General features: G+C 49.9%; 1 protein-coding gene across 1 annotated transcript in view; it reads left to right on the forward strand.

The window, feature by feature from the left end:
* B4GALT5 (beta-1,4-galactosyltransferase 5) overlaps nt 1-14,702 on the forward strand; it is a 78,098-nt gene extending 63,396 nt beyond the window's left edge. Inside the window, exons 3-9 of the mRNA XM_039230017.1 lie at nt 4,070-4,183; nt 5,464-5,588; nt 6,559-6,675; nt 7,267-7,454; nt 8,158-8,280; nt 10,496-10,597; nt 11,547-14,702. Coding sequence (XP_039085948.1) covers nt 4,070-4,183; nt 5,464-5,588; nt 6,559-6,675; nt 7,267-7,454; nt 8,158-8,280; nt 10,496-10,597; nt 11,547-11,694 — 917 coding nt within the window. The 3' untranslated portion in view covers nt 11,695-14,702. The remainder of the gene's footprint in view (nt 1-4,069; nt 4,184-5,463; nt 5,589-6,558; nt 6,676-7,266; nt 7,455-8,157; nt 8,281-10,495; nt 10,598-11,546) is intronic.
* The last annotated feature ends 7,169 nt before the right edge of the window (nt 14,703-21,871 follow it).

A 21,871-nucleotide genomic window follows, 5' to 3' on the forward strand; every position in this document is an offset into this window, starting at 1 on the left:
GAGTTTGAATAGAAAGTTTTAATTTTTGTAGAATCTGCATGAATCCCCAAGGATCAGTAAGAGAGATTTTAATCCTCTGAAAAAATTGTACAGTGTAATGGAAAGATTACTGACCCAGAGTTTAGTTGGGTCTCTGCCATGCACTGGCCAGGTCTCCTTGACCCCATTGTATAGATGCTGTCTTGGTCTTTAAAAAAAAAAGAAGAAGAAGTTGGAGGGCCTCCTCCATAGAGATCCCAAGGAAAGAGGAAAGAGGCATCAGTCTCACACTCTTTTTTTTTTTTTTTTTTTTTTCGGCCATCCTGTCTGTTGTCTCCCTGATTTTTCCCTTTTCATTGACTTCTTCCTCTTAGCCGAGAAATGTACTCAATATTGTCCATCCTAAAAACATTAAATTAAAAGCCATTCCCTTGATCCAGAACCTTATTTTTTTTTTTACAAATAGTTTATTGTCAAATTAGTTTCCACATAACACCCAGTGTTCATCCCCACAAGTGCCCTCCTCCATGCCCATCCCCCCTCCCCCCCACATCCATCAGTCCTCAGTTTTTGTCAGCATTCAAGAGTCTCTCATGGTTTGCCTCTCTCCCTCGTTCCTCAGTTAAGTTCCTCCTAATCCTCCTATACGTGCAAACATATGATATTTGTCCTTCTCTGCCTGACTTATTTCGCTCAGCATAACACCCTCAAGGTCCATCCATGTTGCTACACATGGCCAGATTTCATTGTTTCTCATTGCCATGTAGTATTCCATGGTATAGATAAACCACATCTTTCAGCCTCACACTCTTAAAGCCTCACTAAAATGACAGGAGAGAGAGGGAGAGAGAGAGAGAATATGTATGTGCATCTGCGTGTGTGTGTGTGTGTGTGTGTGTGTGTGTGTGTTGAATGGCATAAACACTGAAGAATGAGGAGAAAAAAAAGAGTGAGCACAGCAAAAACATTTGGAAGTTGGAAAGCAGACTGACGTTGGCTCAACAGACCCAAGAATACTGACTGATAAGGCAGCTGCAGGGAAAGCCGATAACCACCCCAGAATCCCCCAGAAGCTCAGGAATTAGCAAAATCAAGTACTTTGGCAGATAAGAATAAAAGTGGCAGCTAAGATAAAGATAGGTTGAAAGCTATTTAAAAAGGAGTCAAGGGGCGCGTGGGTGGCTCAATCAGTTAAGCATCCGACTTCAGCCCAGGTCATGATCTCCCAGCTTGTGAGTTCGAGCCCCCACATCCGGCTCTGTGCTGACAGCTCAGAGCCTAGAGCCTGCTTTGGTTTCTGTATCTCCCTCTCTCTCCGCCCCTCCCCTACTTGCACTCAATCTCTCTCTCAAAAATAAACATTAAAAAAATTATTTTAAATAAATAAAAAGCAGCCAGATACCCAGATCCTTCCCCATCCTGGCAGAGAACTAGAGACTTGATAACCCTCAGAGGTGGTAAAACAGAGGCCCCTCAACTTGCGGGCACCTGCTTGGCTTAGGTGCCCTGTTCTCCTCCTGAGTCCCAGCATGCCGGTAGCAAGGACTGCACCATTCTGCCAGGAGATTAGCAGAGTTCTCTAGGGGCACCTGGCTGGCACAGTGGGTAAGCGCGTGCAACTCTTGATCTCAAGGTTGTGAGTTTGAGTCCCATGTTCGATATAAAGATTGCTTTCAAAAAAAAAAAATCTATATAAAAGAATAGAGTTCTCTGGGGAATCTGATTGGACCAAGAAGAAAGACCCTAAGATATTGACGCCAGAGGCTTCCAAACCAGACTGCTTACCAGAACTCTGTGCACTGAAGAACCTCAGTCCAAGCCCTTCTGGAAGATTCGCAGATGACCAAGGAGCACCGTGCTAGGGATCAAGAGGGATAAGCAGCAGCAAAACAGGCGAAGACAGGCCATGCTGGGAGAAGAAAGCTCAGAACACGCATCACGTTCTCAGGGGTGTGGGAAAGGGACTGCAAACACGGAAAAACGTATATTGTAAGAAACGGACACTCAGAAGTAAAAAGGACTTTTTAAAATAAAAAATAGCAGAAATGATGATTAAAAAGAAGGTCTGGGTAAAATGAGGAAATATTTTAGAAGGCAGAGCAGAAAAGTGGCAAGATGGAAAGTTAGACAGAAAAGGTGAGAGGGGCACCTGGGAGGCTCAGTCAATTAAGTGTCTGACTCCTGATTTCGGCTCAGGTCATGATCTCACAGTTCATGAGTTCGAACCCTGCATCGGGCTCTGCGCTGATAGTGCAGAGCCTGCCTGGGATTCAGAGCGGAGCCTGCTTGGGATTCTCTCTCCCTCGCTCTGCCCCTCTCCCACTCACACGTGCTCTCTAAGTAAATAAATAAACATTTAAAGCGGGGAGGCTCGCCTGGATGGCTCAGTCGGTTAAGTGTCTGACTTCAGCTCAGGTCATGATCTCACGGTTTGTGAGTTTGAGGCCCGCGTCGGGCTCTGTGCTGACAGCTCAGAGCCTGGAGCCTGCTTCGGATTCTGTGTCTCCCTCTCTTTCTGCCCCTCCCCTGCTCACGCTCTGTCTCTCACTCTCAAAAGTAAACATTAAAAATTAAAAAAAAAAAAAAAAGAAAAGAAAAGATAAGAAAATCAGAGGACCAGGAGGTCCAACATGTAACTCCTGTTTCCTGTTCTCCAGAAAGAGAGCGCAGAGTACAGAAGGGAGAGAACCATCACCACAATACTACCGCTTCCTGCCCCCACTTTCTGGAACAGGACATAAATTTCTACCCTGTAAAGGTCCACCAAATGGTCAACACAATGGGCGAGAACAGACCCCAAAGTAGAAATGTAAAATGTCCTGACCCCAGAAGAAGTTTATCACACTCTGGGAAAGAAATTCCCGGTCACCTTTACAGGGACCCGGACCTGGATGGGCTTCAGATTCAGCAGGCGAGGTGGAGTCAAGCAGGCAGTGGAGGGCACCTCCACCGTTCTCTGGGAGAAGAATTCCCAGCCCGGAATTCTGTAAGCCCAGCCCACCTATGCGTCAAGGGAGGGAGGATAAAAACAGATGTACAAGGCTTGAGGTCCACTTCATTCCCTCTGCTTAGGAAGCTATAGGAAGATGTGTTCCAGCGAGAAAGAGGGAGAAATTGAGCAGAGGAAGAGTGAGGTTTCACACCTGGTGAGAGGGGAAGGGAGACCCCAGGACCCACATCTCTAAAGCGGGGATGACGTCAGCCCAGACCGGAATGGGTTGGAAGGTGCGGGTGCAGGGCCGCCTTTGGGAAGATGGAGTTGAGGGAAGACCTGATGCTTGTGAATCTTAGGAGGGAATGTGGTGGCAAAGGACATGGTGTTGAGGTAGTCACAATGCCACGTGAAACTAAGCAACAGGGTCACCTGGTGGCTGAGTCGGTTAAGCGTCTGACTTTGACTCAGGTCATGATCTCATGGTTTGTGAGTTCGAGCCCCACACTGGGCTCCGTGCTGACAGTGCATTTGTTTAGTTCGAGCCCCGAGTCCAGCTTTGTGCTGACAGTGCAGAGCCTGCTTGGGATCCTCTCTCTCACCCTCTCTTTTTGCCCCTCCCCCACTCACTCGCTCTCTCTGTCCCTCTCTCAAAATAAATAAACTTTAAATTACAAAGGATTGTCTGAGCCACAGTGATCGAATATGTTGGGGGATGGGAGACTGAAAGGGGGGGCAGGGAGAGAAGAGAACAAAACCCCCAGACCTAAAATAGAAGCTCCTGGAATAGCCTCAGTGGAAGTGACACAATAATAGTTGTCTGAAAGAAGTGAAAGTAGTTCCTGTGGAGAAGAAAACATGGGAGGGGGGCACTGTTTCATTTTATTTTTATTTTTTTGATGTTATAGAATTCTCTGGGACAATGGGGTACATGTAAAACTGTAGTAACTAAGGATAGAAACACCAGTTAAAATAGTATCGTCTGAGTAACCTGTTTATTGATGTGTTCAGGTTTTTAGCTGCAGTAAAGAGCCAGCCCAGAGTCCCAATTCTGCCAAAAAAAAAAAAAAAAAGCTATCTAAGAAAACTACTTCTTTGGTAGGCCTCTGAGAATTGCAGAATTGAGGACATGTGTCTTTTTTTCCCCCACCTCTCTAGATTATCCTCTTGACTTGAACCACAGCGAAACCTTCCTACAAACCACAACGTTTCTTCCTGAAGACTTCACCTACTTTGCAAACCATACCTGCCCCGAGAGGCTCCCTTCTATGAGTGAGTAGAACTGCCCGGCTGTGCAGACTGATGGGGCTTTTTATCTGATTAAAAGTGAGAGTATTATTTTTTTTTTAATGTTTTATTTTTGAGAGGTGCAAGGAGGCGAGGGGAAGGGAGGGGGTGGAGGATCAGACATGGGCTCTGTGCTGACAGCGGCGAGCCCGATGTGGGGCTTGAACTCACAAACCGAGAGATCGTGACCTGAGCCAAAGTCAGACACTCACCTGACTGAGCCACCCAGGCGCCCCAAAATGAGACTATTATTGATCTCTCAGTACAGAGAAACATCTTCCTGCCATTGGAAACCGGGGATTAGGAAAGTTCCTTGTGTATTGACTCCTCGTCGACCCTTCTGCAAGGTTGCCTGTGTTCTTGGTACCATTTTCTCCCAAATTTTTCGCTCTTTCCTTTGCACATACCCCCTCCTTTGTGACTTGGGGTCTGTTAGGATGTCCTAGAGAAAGTACAGGCCACCAGCTTTATCTTTTGATATAAATCCCACGCTGATCATAACTAGTTTGATAGACAAAAGCTAACTTTCTTAAAGTGCTAGTTCAGAAGGATTCTGAGATCTTTCCTTTCTCTCCTTCATTCTTGGAATCTCATGGGTAAAAGCTAAAGCAACGGCACTGAGCCTTTGTGCCTTTTCCATACCTTTGGGCTTCTCATAAAGTTCCACATCTTCACTTAAGTCGGTGGAGATGAGTGTTATTTTTGTTTTTTAATGTTTGTTTCTTTTTGAGAGAGAGAGCGGGGCAGGAGCAGAGAGAGAGTGGGGGACAGAGGATCCAAAGCAGGCTGCGCACAGACAGCAGCGAGCCTGATGTGGGGCTCAAACTCACGAACTGCGAGATCGTGACCTGAGAGGAAGGTGGCCGTTCTGAGTTTGGGCGTGACCACTCGGCATCGCTGATGGGACCGTGCGTGGCTGCTCGCCTCAGGAGCACTCGAGAGCCTTCAGGCTCAGCCACCTCCTTCCTTCCTCTTTGAGACGTTCAGCTGCCATTCCACTCGGTCTTCACTTCTTTCCACTCCCTCGGCAGAGCCAAAGCTCTAAAGTCTTAACTTCTTGACTTACTGCTTTGCTGGTAATAGTGATGAAGTGAAATACAGGGGGCTGCAAAGCAGAGGAAGGGCCTCCCAGCGCAGCGAAAAATGCAGGCAGCTGACAAAGCATTAAACCTTTCTGGAGACTGAAACCCTGGACGTAATGGGGGAAACTTCTGTCACATTCTGGCCTCTTAATTCTTTTTCTCTCCCCCCTCTTCTCTGGTCAGAGGGCCCAATAGACATAAACATGAGTGAGATTGCAATGGACGACATCCATGAAATCTTCTCCAAAGACCCAGCCATCAAGCTTGGAGGTCACTGGAAGCCTTCGGATTGCCTGGCGCGGTGGAAGGTAGGCCATGAGGTCAGACCCAGAGCACTAGGAGGCCCACCTGACTTGCTCTCGTTCCCAGTCACCGTGGGATTCATGGACTGTGATAATCCATACTTTGCAGCCTACTGCCCAATGCAGAGTATCTGCAGTTGATGGAAACACTTTGAGGGCTTGGGTTTCCCTAGGGACACTGCAGCCCCAGAAATGTGCGTCGTCCCTAGGCCTGAGCGGGGCCCTTTGGTCTTCTTGGCTGAGCAAGGAGGAGGGTTGGGAGGTCTCTTGTGCCATGTGCAGAAGCCGTCTTCCCAAATTCGGGGCTGCACGCCTTCCTCGGCATCGTTCCTTGTAGTTTAGGGCGACCGAGAGTGGAGTTATCCTGCCCAACGTGGGGAATTGCTGATTGTTTTCCTGCACGGCTGTACTTAGGAGGCATCGGTGTGTGGATCTCACTTGTGATACCGGCCCAAGTCCATTCTTTCAACAAGTGTTTATTCAAGCGCTGCTTCTGTGCCGGCCCTGCAAGGAATGAGGCAGATCGGGAACAAATGGGCATTTCGAGCCCAAACCTGGGCAAAAAATCAGTTTAATGACCAGCGTTCGGAGACGAGATCTATATGTATATCTCCAGGTGCACTGCACATCCTAAGGGGAAGTTCTGCTCTGTGGAGCGGCTGCCTCTGTATCCAGGGACGTGTTTGTGCTACATGTCTTGGTGTAGAATGAGTGTCCTCCTCTGGGCTGTGACCTAGAGTGGACTCATTCAGCAGGTGCGCTGTGTGCACAGCGTGGTGCGTGTAAGGACAAAGCCCACTGACCTCCAAGGGTCCCCCTGCTAACATAGCTCTCTATGTAGCTCAGGCTGTGGACAGGGCAGCCTTCCAGAACGGCCCTAGAGCTGTTCACCCGACTCTGTAGCAGTTGCTGTCCTGCTACAGAGCACAGGTGGAGGGCACTCACGGGGCGGCTTCTCTCGCTGTGACCCCCCCAGGTGGCGATCCTCATCCCTTTCCGGAACCGCCACGAGCACCTGCCAGTCCTCCTGCGACACCTGATCCCCATGCTACAGCGCCAGCGCCTGCGGTTTGCATTTTATGTGGTGGAGCAGGTGAGTGGCCCAGCCTTCTCTCTCTCCCTGCTCTGACGCAGTACTGTTGGAGTCCACCTTTGGGGTGCAGAGCCATGAAATAGAAGTCTTACAACTGAGCCACCCAGAGGTGAAAGGGAGAGCAGAGAGCAATTTCGGTTTGGGATGTCACTCAATACCGGCCCACTTGAGTCCCAGAGGGAACTTCATTTGCCCTTCAACAAAGGCCCCTTGTGCGAGGGTTTAGTCAGAGCTGCTTGGGCAGTGTCTTCAGGCTCTAGACCCAGGAAATTCCCCTTAAGATAAGGAGCCGTGAGAAGAAATGGCTGTATTGTTCTTTCTTCCCTTTATGGGGCTTCCAAATGCCGTTATGGGTTGACTGTCTGCTTTTATGACAGTCTTGGGAGAGAGTTATCACCACTCTTATTTCTAAGGAAATCGAGGCGAGGTGTCGAGTGGCTTGTGAGGCAGTGGTGAGCGTGCTGGCCGAGCCCACCTCCGGCCCAGTGGCCCCTTCCCGTTGGGTTCCGCATGCGCTCCTTCAGGCAGGGCTGGGGCAGCCAAGAGTTTGCTCCACGAGTCCTTTTAAAAATAAAGTCCTACTTCTTTTAGGTTGGCACCCAGCCTTTTAATCGAGCCATGCTTTTCAACGTCGGTTTTCAAGAAGCAATGAAGGATCTGGACTGGGACTGTCTTATTTTTCATGACGTGGATCACATACCAGAAAGCGATCGGAACTACTATGGATGCGGGCAGATGCCAAGGCACTTTGCGACCAAGTTGGACAAGTATATGTACCTGTGAGTATCCCATCCCCTGGAAGAGGTCAAATCTAGAGGGAAGCTGTTGTAAAGATGAGTTAGCTCCACCCCAGCGGGCACTGGCCGCCGAATGGAGAAACAGAATGTAGTGTGGCCACAGCATGGAACACTACTAGGCAGTAAAAAGGAACGGAGTCCTGGCACGTGCACCCAGGCGGATGAACCTTGAAAGCGCTGCCGCGTGACCGAAGCCGGTTACCGGAGGCCACGTGTTGGCCTGATTGTACTTCCATGACTTGCCCAGGATGAGGCAAATCCACAGAGACAGAAAGGACAGTGGTGGCGTCGGGTTGAGGGGAGGAGGAGGAACAGAGAGTGGCCACTGATGGGTGCAAGGCTTCCTTTTTTGGGGTGGCGGAAGGTGTTAGAATGGATGGGGGGTCACAGTTGCACGACTCCGTGAATATCCTAAAAACGAAATTGTGCACTTTAAATGGGTGCGTGATACAGAGCGCCAATTATGTGTCAATAAAGTTGTTAGGAGAAAACCAATGAGAGAAAGATGCAGTTAGCTACCAAAGGTGGCGCGCCTCGGCACGAGGGAGTGGGTGCAGGTGAGTCAGAGCAGCAGCGCAGAGGGCGCTGTTCCATGTGGCACGCGGTTCTCCGGTGAGGTGGCGGCCCGTCCTGGGGACAAACCACCCATTGGTGCAGATGATTGAAGCTGTACGTCTCCTTCCAGGCTTCCTTACACCGAGTTCTTTGGTGGAGTGAGCGGCCTGACTGTGGAACAGTTTCGGAAGATCAATGGCTTCCCAAACGCTTTCTGGGGTTGGGGTGGAGAAGATGACGACTTGTGGAACAGGTATCCCCTTTTCCAGTTTCCAGTGCCTTCTAGAAATGCTACCTTAGGCTCCCCAGACAAGCGCCATGCAGGAGGCGTAGGGTGCAAGCCATGGACGTAATGTGAAGTCTTCTAGTGGCCACGTTTAAAAGGGTTAAAAAAGAAAGAGATGTGAAGTTAATTTTAATGTATTATATTAATAAAACGTGTTAACAATATATCATATCAAAAATAATATCCTTCCAACATATAGTCAATATAATATATTAATGAGATACTTCACTTTTATTTTCCTCTATCTTTGAAATCTGGTATATATTTTTACCTTCCCAGCACATTTCACTGAAACCTCCCCAAACCAGAGGTCATGTATTGGCGGTAACGTGTGCACACATTTATCCATACCATCAGATAAGGCTTGTATTCTACAAGTTTGGGTGAACGATGCTATATTTGAGTAGTGTAAACTAATCTTTTTACAGAGTAAGTAAATAGTAACCTAGTAAGGAACAAATAAGCAAAAGAATTTCTACCTTCTATCTGTTTACTTTCTAGATTGGTTTTAAAAAAAGAAAGCTGTGTGTTGCTTTTTAATCACAAAGTAATACTTGCCAGTAAAAATTCAGGTACTACAAATGTGCATAACCAAAGAGTAATTCTTAATCCCCACCGCTGGCCTATTTCATTCCCAGGAAGTAGCCATTTCAACAGGCTATTACTTCTTTCTTTACTTCTTTTTGTTCCTACATAAATAACCCAGACCCATCCCTTCTCCCCTCCCAACCAAATTAATACAGAGAGAGCCACTTCATTATTTTCAGCAATGGCATGGTATTCCTTTACGTAGATACATGAGCCTTTATTTGAACCCTCTCCTATCGATGAACATTGTTTGCAGTTTTAAATATCCTTGTTCATGCGTGCAGACACTTCTTTAGAATAAATTCCTAGTTGTGGGACTGCAGAGGGTAGTAAATTGCTCTTTTGAATTTGGATAGTTATCGCCAGGTCCAGAAGAGATTGCAGAAAGATCCCGAGCAGTGGTGCATCAGTGTGCCTGTTGTCTTCCATCACAGCCAACGTTGGTTATGAACAACCTTTTACATTTTGCCACATTTCGACCCTGCAGCAGCCACATGCAGCTCACGGCTGCTGTACCGGACAAAGGAGCTCCAGAAAATTCTTTCTTGGTCTGAGAGCTAAAAATGGCCTCTCATCCTTTTAATTAATTTGGGTTTCTTAGGAACCTAATAAGGATGAACCAAGGCTGTGCCACAAACCTCCCGGTTTGACTGGCCCTTGAATCCAGTTGCACTCTCCCAGGACACCTGTCCGAATTCTCCGCTGGCACTGTCCCCAGGTCAGCAAGAGCCCTTCAGGCACAGGATCTGGGACAGGATCCCCTCAGTGCCCCGCACAATTCCGGGCACACAGTAGGCACTTTATGTGTATTTGTTAAATCAGCGTAAGAACGCACTTTCCTGTATCAAAAGGAGAATGTAATTTGGAGTCAAGAGGAGGGTGTTGAAATAATGTTCTCCCACAATTTTAACATCTGGAGACAACCATAAATTTCACATAGGTCTCCAAAGTCTGCCTCCATGTCTTACACGTTACATCTTACAGCCCTTCTCAAGTTCCCAGTAAACCCAGCTTGCAAACTCCTATCTTTACCGTATTAAAGATAAATAACCGAATACCTCCTTAAATTCTGCTTTCCCCATAGTGTTGTGACGTTTCACATCTAGATCAGAAGATGTCCTACAAATGAGTTCACCTCCGTGGTGACGGGGGAGCTGGGCAGAGTAATTAAGTTCACAGCCAGGAAGGCACAGTGCTACTCGCACTTGCCTGACTTGCGTTACAGCAGATTGTGGGAAGGAAAAGTGTGTTGTCCACCAGTGAGAAAGATAGTGTCAACAGGACCCGAAGAAGCCAGCCGAGGGGGCGTGTGCACTCGCCCCGCCGGGGACGCTCACTGTTGTCTGTCCCCAGGAACCTGGCGGCACACCTCGCTCGCTGTCGAGAATTTTACATTTCTTTTCTTTTTCAAAACTTGTTTTGTATTGTAGACCTCTTGTCTACAGCCATGCGCTTATCCAGAGGGTAGGCGATCGAATATTTAGATGCAGAAGTTCTGTGGTTCATCTTGGGGTTTCTCCAGCTCGGCATAGATGTGGACACCTGTGGACCTGGACCATTCGGTCTAAACGCCCATTCCCTTTGTCTTGGACAGAGTACAGAACGCGGGCTACACTGTGAGCCGGCCGGAAGGCGACACCGGCAAGTACAAGTCTATCCCTCACCACCATCGAGGAGAAGTCCAGTTTCTTGGAAGGTTGGTGCAATTTATTTATCCTTCTTACAAATACCTTGTGTAATGGCATTTCCAGACATCCAGGAGCACTTGGAAACCCCGTGTCTTCCTCCCCAGCTCCTCTCCAAGGTCCCATTCTGACGGCTGTTGAATAGACAGCCTGGGTAGGTGTTCATTTACCCGTGAGGCGGGCGCTTGTGTGAAATCAGGTTATCGGTGAAGAACTTGATCGTAGATCTTTCAAGGAAATCACCCACTTGGCATCTTAAGGCTCACGGTCTCCTCTGTAGTCATCGGGGGGTTAGAGAAAAGCCCACTCCCGTTAAAGGCCTCTGTGGGACGTACCCCACACGACAAAGCAGACTTGGTGCCCTTCCTGCCAGGAGCTCTGGTTCCGGAAGGGTGACCCCTGAGCTTCCCGTTCGCACTTGCTTTGTTACCACCTTTACTTTTGATAAGGAAGTTCTGCACTGGACTGATTGGGGCGTGTAGCTGGAGGGTCGGCTCCACCTTTTCAAGAGTGGCTTTTTGTCCCGTTCACTGGGAGGGGCCTGTTCTCTAGACCATCAGTTCCCACCACGTGAACTCTGTTGTCAGAGAGTAGGAAGGCTCCGAATGCAGACCCCGACCTTTCTCTGATGGATTTTTAGTATCTTCCCTGCCGCTTCCCTGCCCCATGACTTGACCCTCGGCAAGTAATTTAACACCATGAGCCCTGGCTTCCCCTGTTGCGTACGGGGCGGGTGCGTTAAGTGAGATCTACCATAAAGAAAGCACGTGGCACAAAGTAGGTGTTTGTAATCCTAACACCTGGCGTGGAGCCGCCGCACCGGTGGGCCAGTCCCCCGCCGGGGGATGCGGGGTTAGTCCCTGGGCTGCGTCCCCTCCCGCGGTCTGTCCCGCACCATCCTCGGCCGTGAGGAGGCGGGCCCCCCACTCAGAGCCGCCCCTCTGCCCTCTGCTTCAACAGGTATGCTCTGCTGAGGAAGTCCAAAGAACGGCAAGGGCTGGACGGCCTCAACAACTTGAACTACTTTGCAAACATCACATACGACGCCTTGTATAAAAACATTACCGTCAACTTAACACCCGAGCTGGCTCAGGTGAGCGAGTACTGAGAGGGGGGAGCAGGGGACGTGCTTCGCCCGCCGCCGCCCAGGAAGCAGCCCGCTGTGCTGTCTCGGCGGGAAGAGAATAGAAACACGGTGTCTGATGAAGGGTCACAGGGTTCGAGGAGGAAAACAAACTGTGAACAGTGTCCACGCACAAAACGCCTTCACTGTGGCTTGGGAGCTTCCTTCATGAGGACTGGCTTTCTGTTTCCACAAGACGGACGTGTGTCCTGCTGCTCTGCTGCGCCCCGTCTCAGCCAGGAGCTCCGCGCCCGGACCCCAGGGCCACCACGGTCCCGCCGCGCAGCCCGTTCCCACCAATGGCCTTTGGAGTTTCCCAGCCTTCAGAGCAAAGAGGCAGCCCCACCAGCGGGCCGCCGCGTTGTAGGAAGAGCAAATGAAACCACACACCATTCTTCTCCATCTCTGGTGTTCTCCTTGGTTTCATTTTTTTTTTTTTAAAGAAAAACAATTAATAAATAAATTACCTGCTTCGGGTGGGGATTGAGGGTGGGGGGGCGGGGTTGGGGAAGATAAATAGACCTATAACAATCACTTCTTGAAGAAGTATAATTGTAAATAAGCCATGTAAAATGCCTTTTTAAAATTTAATTTTATAGCTGGCTCCAATTCGACCCGAGGGTTTCCACATCAGCTCCCTTACTTGGTTGGCCGGTGCAGGACCTCCGTTAAAAACGCAGGGGGAGCGGAAGTCTTTCCGTCCCCTCCCAAATAGCTGTCACTTTGGAAGGGAGAGGGTACCGGGCGTGTCACCAACAGAATGAGGCGGTGCAGTCTGTCACTGGTAGCTACTCCTGCCCCCTTCCATCCTCTTCTTCGGAAAGTCTTTGCTCTTGACTTTTGCTGTGGACACGCACACCCTCATCCATGTCCTGCTAAATAGGAGACCCCGGGGCAGGGCAGGGCGGGGGTGGGGGTGGGGGAGCCCTCCTGCACACGCGCCCCTGGATTTGTGGACTTCAGTTTTTGTCCTTTCATCACTGAGACAGGTGGGGGGGGAGGGTTGCTGCCTTTTCTTTTTTGCCCCTTGTTTTCCTTTTTTTTTCTTTTCTTTTCCTTTTTTTTCCCCCCTCTTGTGGAACTTGGCCACAATTCCTGAAATCTGTGCCTCAATTACTAACTAGCTTCAGTGATTCCTCTGAAAATTTCCCTGTGTAGGTTTCCGGAAAGATTGTCAACATTATGAAGTAGCACATAGAAATAACGAGCAATGGAATGAAGGATTCAGCTAGGGAGCAGGGGACACTTGTGTGCCGCAGGTCAGCTGGGGCCCACGGTTAGCCCCGATCCGAGCTTTGCACGCCAGATAACAGCTCCGGGACGCAGGCGCCCAAGCCCACGCGCTGCGCTCACACCCCACGCACTTCTTGGAGGTAGATTCTAAATTGCCCTCCAAGTCGTGCCTGTTTTCCCCTGAGCCAGATCCCTCAGTTCAGAGTTCCTGTTGGCTTCTGCAGGATTCTGAAAAATGCCAGTCTTTTCCCCTCTCCTTTTCCATGAAACATATTTATATAATCGTGATTAGGAGTACTTCCTGCAGAGTACTTCATATTTTTTTTAATTGCCTTGTTTGCCTTCAACTTTCTTAATTTTCATGGTTTACATGGATGTGTGTGTAGGGGGGTGTATTTGTGTATATGCGTGCGGGTTGGGGTTTTCTCCGTTGCACGTGTTGGTTTCATGGACATATGACCCCCACGAGCTGTGGGAGTGATCGGCCAGGCCTTGTTTTTTGTTCTTGCTTTTTTGTTGTTCTTTTGAAGAATAGAATGGAATATAGAAAACAAATAGCATTAAAAAGCTCTTATCAGCTCATATGAGAGAGCAGGCAGCTGCCCTTGAAAATGCTGGTAAGTTGTATCCTAGGTTTTAAAAGAATGTTGAGCATCTCATCCTTTGAAAGACCTTCACGGGGGAGCGTTACACACAGGAGCTCACTTGGTTTTCCTTTTTGAAGTCTGGTGCGTAGAGCAATAAAGATTTCTCCCGCCCCCCATCCCCTCCAGGCCCGTGTTGCCGGCCTTGACCCTCCTGGTCCTTCCTGGTCCCCTTTCGTCACTGAAGGCCATGAGCTGCTCTCCGCGTGGCACAACCACGTGATGTCATTTGGAAGAACTTGCCGGCTCACGCTGATCCTTGGTTAAGGACGATGCGTGTGTGGCCAGCAGCGCTGTAACACGGCCTGTTCGAAGCTTGCCACGAACATCTTTGCCGCCGAGAATGAAATGTTGGCAAAGATTTCAAAACCTGGTTTTGAAAAGAAAGTGCTGATTTGAGGACAAAGGGAGAGGTCTCTTTTCACTGCTTGAAGGAAGGTCACTGAAATTATTCAACGTGTGAGTTTGTCCTCTAAGCGTGAAATCTCTCACTGTGTCCTGCTTAGTCGTTTACCCACCAAGCTGAGTACCGAGCGGGAAGTGTAAAAGGTAATTTACAACCAGGCCCGTGAGCTGTTAATCGTGGAAGAGTCTCTTGTTAAAAACAAAAAAACAAGAACCAAATGTGACCTTGTGTGTATTTTGGCAGCTGAAATTCTTTAAGGCTACTGATGGGCGACCCCTTAAATCAGTCTCGTCTCTGATTGCTGCGTGCAGGGAAAGGTTTTTCCTCTCACGTGGCTTTTCTGGGGGAGGAGTTATTGCAAAAATATTCCTTTTGACGTTACAGGGACTGTTTCCTTGCAGCTCCTCTGCCACAGACATTAATGGCTGAGCAACAGCCACGTGTACTGATTGTGTCCTCTCACCATTGACCATGGCATTGAGCGTAGCTAGCTAGCATCCTTCCATCACTACATTTTTTTTTTGAGCTTGCTCTTATGTTTCAAGAGGTGCCAGGGGTACATTTTTGCACTGAAATCTAAAGATGTTTTAAAAACACTTTTCACAAAAATAGTCCTTTGTCATTACATTATTTACTCATGTGTTTGTACATTTTTGTATGTTAATTTATGAATGATTTTTTCAGTAAAAAATACATATTCAAGAACCAAACCTTGGTGGTCCTCTGTCTTTGCCTAGAACAGTTTGGCTCCTCGGGGGCCTTTCTTCTCTTCTTCTCATGGGAGTTCAGCTCCCGCGTGCTCCTTCAAGCCACTTGACTCCCACGGTGCTCGGCCGACCTCTGGGCTCTCCCTGGAGACAGACGTGCCTGCCTGACCCCCGCCACCAGGCCGCTGAGCAGAAAACCTCAGCCGTTGTAGCAAAAGTGCCGAAGCCCCACCGTGCCATCCAGGCATTCCTCCTACACTGTCTTCCAGAATTGGCCCAGGTGATGCCCATCGAGTAGAGCAAGGCACCTGGGCACGGAGGGGATGCACATTGATGGAGTCCGGATCCAGAAGGTCCTCGGGCCAGTCCGGAGTTTGCTGTCTGCCTGGTTCTGCTTGGAGACTGTAATCATAGCTTCTGTTTGTTGAGTGTTTCCCACTGGCTGATATTTATGGAGTGTAAAGTTCCTGCCCAGGTGCTAGGAATATAATGATTAGCAAAAAGGATGTGGTCAGTGGCCTCCTAAAGCTTGTTCTCTTGTCCCCTCCCCGCCCCCCTGCCCCTGTGGAGGGTGTGATTAAAATGAACAACCACAAGGAGTGTTACAAAGGACATGAGCACAAGGTGTGGAAGGGGTCCCTGCAGGGATGTTGATGAGCAGAGAGGAGACCAGCGGCGGCTGCCCCAGGGACTGCTAGGCTGGGAGGTGGATGAAACTTGGAAGGTAAGGAGGTTGGGTTTTATCCTTAGAGCGATGGCCTCAAGAGTTCCCAGCAGGTAGAGCTGTGTGTGATGTCATTAGTAATTTTACTTATTTTTTTAAAGTTTGAGAGCCAGAGAGAGCATGAGCAGGGGAGGGGCAGGGAGAGAGGGGAGCGAGAATCTCAAGCAGCCTCTGCACTGCCAGTGTGGAGCCTGACATGGGGCTCGAACTCAAGAACGATGAGATCATGCCCTGGGCTGAAGTCAGATGCTTAAACTGAGCCATCCAGGCGCCCCTCAATAGTAATTTTAATAGATGGTCCTGGCTGCAGGGAAAGTGGGTGCTCTAGAGAAGCAAAGGAGGAGGGGGACCAGGTGAGTGCACACGGTCATGCAGGGACAGTATGGAGGAGAGGGGCGGGGGGGGTAGCTGGGGGGACATGACCTGCCTACCGATTGCTGGGGGAGTGGCGGGGGGGGGGGTGGGGGACATGACCTGCACACGGATTGCTGGGGGAGGGGGTAGCCGGGGGGACATGACCTGCACAGGATTGCTGGGGGAGGCGGTAGCCGGGGGACATGACCTGCACACGGATTGCTGGGGGAGGGGGTAGCCGGGGGACATGACCTGCACACGGATTGCTGGGGAGGGGGGTAGCCGGGGGGACATGACCTGCACACGGATTGCTGGGGGAATGCATCTAGCTTCCAGCTTCCCCACCAGGTAGAGGGCAAGGCCACCCCCTGGAACGAGGGCCCTGGAATTGGACCAGGTTCACGGGAAAGACCACAGACCAGTTGCGAGCATGTGGGGTCCGGGGGGTTTTGAGACCACCAAGCGGAAAAGGCCAACCAGCCGCGGTACGTGTTCCGGCGTGGGGACTCCAGAGCGCGGCGGGGACCAGGGTGCATCGGCGGCTCAGGTGTGGGAGACGCGCGCGGGTCCGGGAGCGGAGCGGACGGAGAAGGTGGCCTGGCCCAAGTCCCGTTGGTCAGGGCGGAGAAGAGGGCGAGCGAGCCGCGCAGGCGCAGAGGCGCGGCAGCCAGCGGGGCGGGGGGCGGAGTCGGGGGAAGAGAGGGCCGAGGGGCGTGGTCAGCGGAGACCCGACGCAAGGCGGGGCCTGAGACTCACGCGGAGCAGAGGGGGACGAGGAGGCGGTGCGCGGCGACGCCCCGGGGAGCGGCCGCGGGTGCAGGCGTGTCTCGGGTCCCGCGTGAAGGGGTAAAGGGCTGAGGGAAGCGGTGAGGCTCGAGGAGCGTTTGGATTTTGGTTTTGGTTTTCCAGCAAGAGAAACTGGAGTGTGTGTTTGAACCAGAAACAGAGCTGAGCGTCCGAGGCGCAGGGGCTAATTTAGAGGAATTAGGACCCTTCGTGGTCAGGTCCAGTCGGCGGGCAGAAACACCCCGGGAAGACCCTTACGGCTTTAAAAGAAAGAAAAATCAAGGTTCCTCTCCAGTTAAGTCATCAGCATTGGAATTAGGCAGAGTTGATTCCTGGTAATTACACTTCCTCCCCACTCAAAAAAAAATTTTTTTTTAATTTGGGGGAAGTACAGCCCTAAAAATGGTAGTTCCCATTTATTGATGCCTGTCCTGTGCCAGGGGCTGTACCAAGGCAGCACACTGGACACGGTGAGTCCTCAGCCTCCTGGGGGAGACCGTCCCTCTTCCCAGAGCAAGATTTCTCAACCCTCGGCTTTTAACACTGGGGACTGGGGCTGGGGTCGATCTTCCTGCAGGGATGGGGTGGGGGCGGCCTGGCCATGCTCTTGTGCGCTGCAGGGTATTTAGCTGCATCCTTGGCTTCTACCCTCTACCGGCCAGTAGCAGCACCCCGTCCTCCCCGGCTGGGAGAACCAAAATTGTCACCAGTCATTGCCAAATGACCCCGGGGAGAGCGAAATCCCTTGGCAGCCCCGCTGCTCTAGCGCTGGGGAAGGGAAACCACCAAAAACCACTGCTCACTTGAGGTCCTAAAACTAGCAATGCGGAGATAGCCAGGATTTGAACACGGGGCCATTTTTACCCCCAGGTAAATGCTCTGAACCTCTATGCTACTTCTGGCCCAACCTCTTTTTGTATATGTGCTCTTAATAGCTCTGTTTACAGGCACAGTTCACAGATATTGTTTTTTTAATTTTTAATGTTTTTATTTATTTTTGAGAGAGAAACAGACAGAACAGGATCAGGGGAGGGGCAGAGAGACACAGAATCCGAAGCAGGCTCCAGGCTCCAAGCTGTCAGCACAGAGCCCGATGCGGGGCTCGAACCCACGAACTGTGAGATCATGACCTGAGCCCAAGTTGGACACTTAACCAACTAAGCCACCCAGGGGTCCCTAAGTATTTTTATTAATAAAAAGGCATGAGTATGTGCTCACTGAAAAAGTTTTAAATCTCTCCCCCTTGAATGGTAGCAGTTTGGCTGGTGTCCTTATTGATGCCTTTCTACCTACACGTATGTACAGAGAGGTAAAGACATGTATACTTAGGGAAACAACATAAATTGTCTTGTAATTACTTTTGGGTTTTTATCCTACTATTTCTTAGAGATCTCTCTGTGATGGAAAAGCTTCCTCCAGTAAAGCTCAATGTCCCCTCCTCGGAGAGGCATTGTGTGAGCACCAGGCTAAAATGGTGCATTCTCTGGTCTCCTTCATTTTCTTCTGCAAGACCTCTTACTCTGAATCCCATATTTTTCTTGGTTCTTTGCTCATTAACTGTCAACCCCACTAATGTAGTCCCTGTGAACATAGAGACTACTTTGTTCTTGCTCTATCCTTTGTGCCAAGAACTGGCCCCAGCACATAGTAGGTGCTCATTAAATCTTTGTTGAACAAAACTGTCTTCTTCCTTTAATTGGCCACATGTAGTAACCCCTGTATGGACCGATGTCATTTATTTAGTCCTTTACCTCAGGATGGACATGGACGTTTTCGGTTTTCCACTGTCACGTTACATGCCCCACAGTGAACACGGCTATGTGTAAATCCGTATGCACGGACATAAGCAGGTCACCTGGAGCCTCAGAATTGAGGGGGGATGGTGTTCGATGATAGTACAATGGTATTTTTGCAAGATGAAGAAGCTCTGGAAATTGGCCGCACGTCTCTGTGAATACACCTAGTGCTCTGAACTGGACGTGTAAAAGTGGGTAATGGTTACTTTTACATTATGCATATTTTTACCACAATTTAAAAAATGATAAAATTCTACTTATTAACCTTGTCTAATAGGAGCTTCCATTATCTCCACTTTTTTTCTTACTGTTATTTTTGAAAGAGAGAGACAGACCATGAGTGGTGGAGGGGCAGAGAGAGGGAGACACAGAACCCAAAGCGGGCTCCAGGCTCCGAGCTGTCAACACAGAGCCCGACGCAGGGCTCGAACTCACGACCTCTGAGATTATGACCTGAGCTGAAGTCGGATGCTCAACCGACTGAGCCCCCTGGGCACCCCTCCATTATCTCCACTTAACGTCCTGGTACCTAACTTAAATATTTGTTGAATTAATTTGTAAATTTTTTAAAAATCTGTTTTGCCTCTATGCTGTCTGGTGACGCGTTCGGGCGGAATGACAGGCACAGCAAAACGCCGTGTCCCACGTTGCCCTAAATCTCCAGAAACTCCCTCTTTGATCCTGTGAAAGTGCAGTCCCGTGTTCTCATCGGCCGTCCTTCCTGTGCCGTGACCTTTCCGCACTCATCAGCCCGGCTCCTCCGTGTTTCTGTGGACACTGTCCCTGCTCCGTCACTCCCTTTTCCTTTACGTCGACAGAGCCTCAGTTGTCTGTCTTCTCGTGTTGGTGGTTTGATTCCCTTCCATGGTCTGGCTCTCACGCGTTACATGGTAGTGAACCAGCCAGGACGTGTGTTTGTTTTACGTTTCCTGGACTCCTTCCTCATCCTGTGACCCGCCCCCCTCACCATTCATTTTTCTAGATGTTTGTAGCCTCACTCGGGGGCTAGCAACCTACGGGCAGCCGGCTGCCTGTCTTTGTAAATAAAACTGGACTGAAACACGGCCGTGCCCGTCTGTTTACGAGTTGATCATGGCTCCCTGCCTTGGGATGGCAGAACCGAGCCATTGTGACGACTACATGTGGCCCCCACGTCTAAAATGTTTACTATCGGGGCCTGGGTGGCTCAGTCGGTTAAGCGTCTGACTTCCACTCAGGGTGTGATCTCGCGGTTCGTGGGTTCCAGCCCCGCATCGGATTCGCTGATGTCAGCATGGAGCCCGCTTCCACCCTCTGTCCCCCGCCTCTTTGCTTCTCTCCCACTTGCTGTCTCTCAAAAATAAATAAACATTTAAAAATAAAATATTTATTCTGGTCCTTGACAGGACATTTTTGCCAGCCTCTTGCCCAACTAATTCATTTAATGTACAAAGACTTGAAGTCCGTACTTGAGCCTGACACTTTGTGTGCAGGGTAGTAAGGAAGGAAATAATGGGAGTGTATTTATTTATTTATTTATTTTTAATGTTTTATTTATTTCTAGGAGAGAGAGAGAGAGAGACACCGTGAGCAGGGGAGGGTCAGAGAGAGAGGGTGTCACAGACTGAAACAGGCTCCAGGCTCTGAGCTGGCAGTCAGCACAGAGCCTGACGCAGGGCTCGAACCCACGAACCACGAGATCATGACCTAAGCGAAAGTTGGACGCTCAACCGACTAAGCCACCCAGGCGCCCCAATGGGAGTGTATTTAAAGCTGAGGTTGGGACATGAGCCTCCGGGGTTTTCTGTGCTGCTCCCTCTGCTGGGAGCACCTCTTTGGTGTCAGAAGTTAGATGTTTTCCCTGCACACCCAGAGTCTAAAGCAGCTGGCCGCCCCAGTCCTGGGTAATTTTTCTTCACACATCATTAGAAGAAGCTCCTTGTTCGTTTAGTCGTTGTTTACTGGTTTATTAGCTGTCTTCCCCTCAACACTGTAAACCTCTGGAGGGCAAAGGAATTTCCACTCTCCACCATCCACAGTGGCGTGTGCCGGTACACAGTGTTAAAATATTTGTAGAATGTGGCGCCTGGGTGGCTCCATCAGTCAGGCGTCAGACTCTTGATCTCAGCTCAGGTCATGGTCTCTCGGTTCGTAGGTTCAAGCCTGCATCGGGCTGTGTGCTGACATGCTGCTGGAGATCCTCTGTCTCCCTCACTCTCTGCCCCTCCCCTGCTCATGCTTGTACACACACTCTCAAATTAAATAAACTTTAAAAAAAATGTGTTGAATGAAAGAGAAACCAAAAGAGAGACAGGAAGTATATATGTGTGTGGGGGGGGGGGGGAGATGGGATAGATATCTACCCCAGACTCCTAGGGGTCAATTTGTCCTTCTTACAATAAATATGGGCCACCCCTGGTTTTATCTAATTTCTCTTTCTCTAACAGCCAAGGAAATGGAGAAGTGAAGGGATTTCCCCAGGCTGGGGAGTTCTGGTTGTAGAAGGTGGAATCTGGCTACACAATATCTTTTTGTTGTTGTTAATGTTTGTTTATTTTTGAGAGAAAGACAAAGACACACACACACACACACACACATTGTTGTTGTTAATGTTTGTTTATTTTTGAGAGAAAGACAAAGACACACACACACACACACACACACACACACACACACACAGTCGAGCGGGGCAGGGGCAGAGAGAGAGGGAGACACAGAATCCGAAGCAGCACAGAGCCCAATGTGGGGTTTGAACTTGTGATCCATGAGATCATGACCTGAGCTGAAGTCAGACCCTTAACCGACTGAGCCACCTGGGCGTCCTTGGCTATCAAACATCTTTCCACATCCCTGTTCTTTCTAGAATGAAGAGCAAGAGATTTATTCCCCGACCTCCCTAACTCCTTACCCCCAGCCTCCCCACAGAGCGGGGACCGCTTTCCTCTTTGGCTACTTCACTAAGCCCCCCACCATTGCTCTGGAAATCAAGCACGCTGCTTCTGTCGGTGCCTGGCCGGCAGAGGTGGGGAGTGGAGGCGCAGGGCGAGGTGGCAAGAGCAAAGGTTGCCTTTAGGAGTGAGAGTAAAGGGGGGCAGGCTGTGCTCGAATGGGAGCTGCACCACTCATACCCACCCCCCAGGCAATTTTCTGCCAGCAACAAGCAGAATTCACTGTGTACGTGGCATAAAGCCCTTACAAATATGAATCATTATGCGGCGATCAGGGTTATTAGGGGGACAGCTCAGCCCCCCTGCACTGTAGCGCTATGGGTGCCAGGCTATGGGGAGCGCTCATGTCTGCCGCACGCCAGGAGCCTCACAGCAGACCCGGGGGGAGGTGGGGTCCCCCTTCTCCTGGTGGTCAGTGGTGGCGTCGAGGGCAGCTCAGGGCGGTGGGGGGGGACATGGCAGATTGAAGGGTGTGGAATCAGCCGTGGGAGATCTGAAGGAGCATTAGGCAGAGGGAACAGCAAGTGCAAAGGCCCTGAGTGGACCAGCTGCCTGGGGAAAAAGAGGAGGCTGTGGGCCAGCTCA

The sequence above is a fragment of the Hyaena hyaena genome, unplaced genomic scaffold (genome assembly GCF_003009895.1).
Source record: "Hyaena hyaena isolate Hyena2069 unplaced genomic scaffold, ASM300989v1 scaffold_42, whole genome shotgun sequence".
NCBI lineage: Eukaryota > Metazoa > Chordata > Mammalia > Carnivora > Hyaenidae > Hyaena > Hyaena hyaena.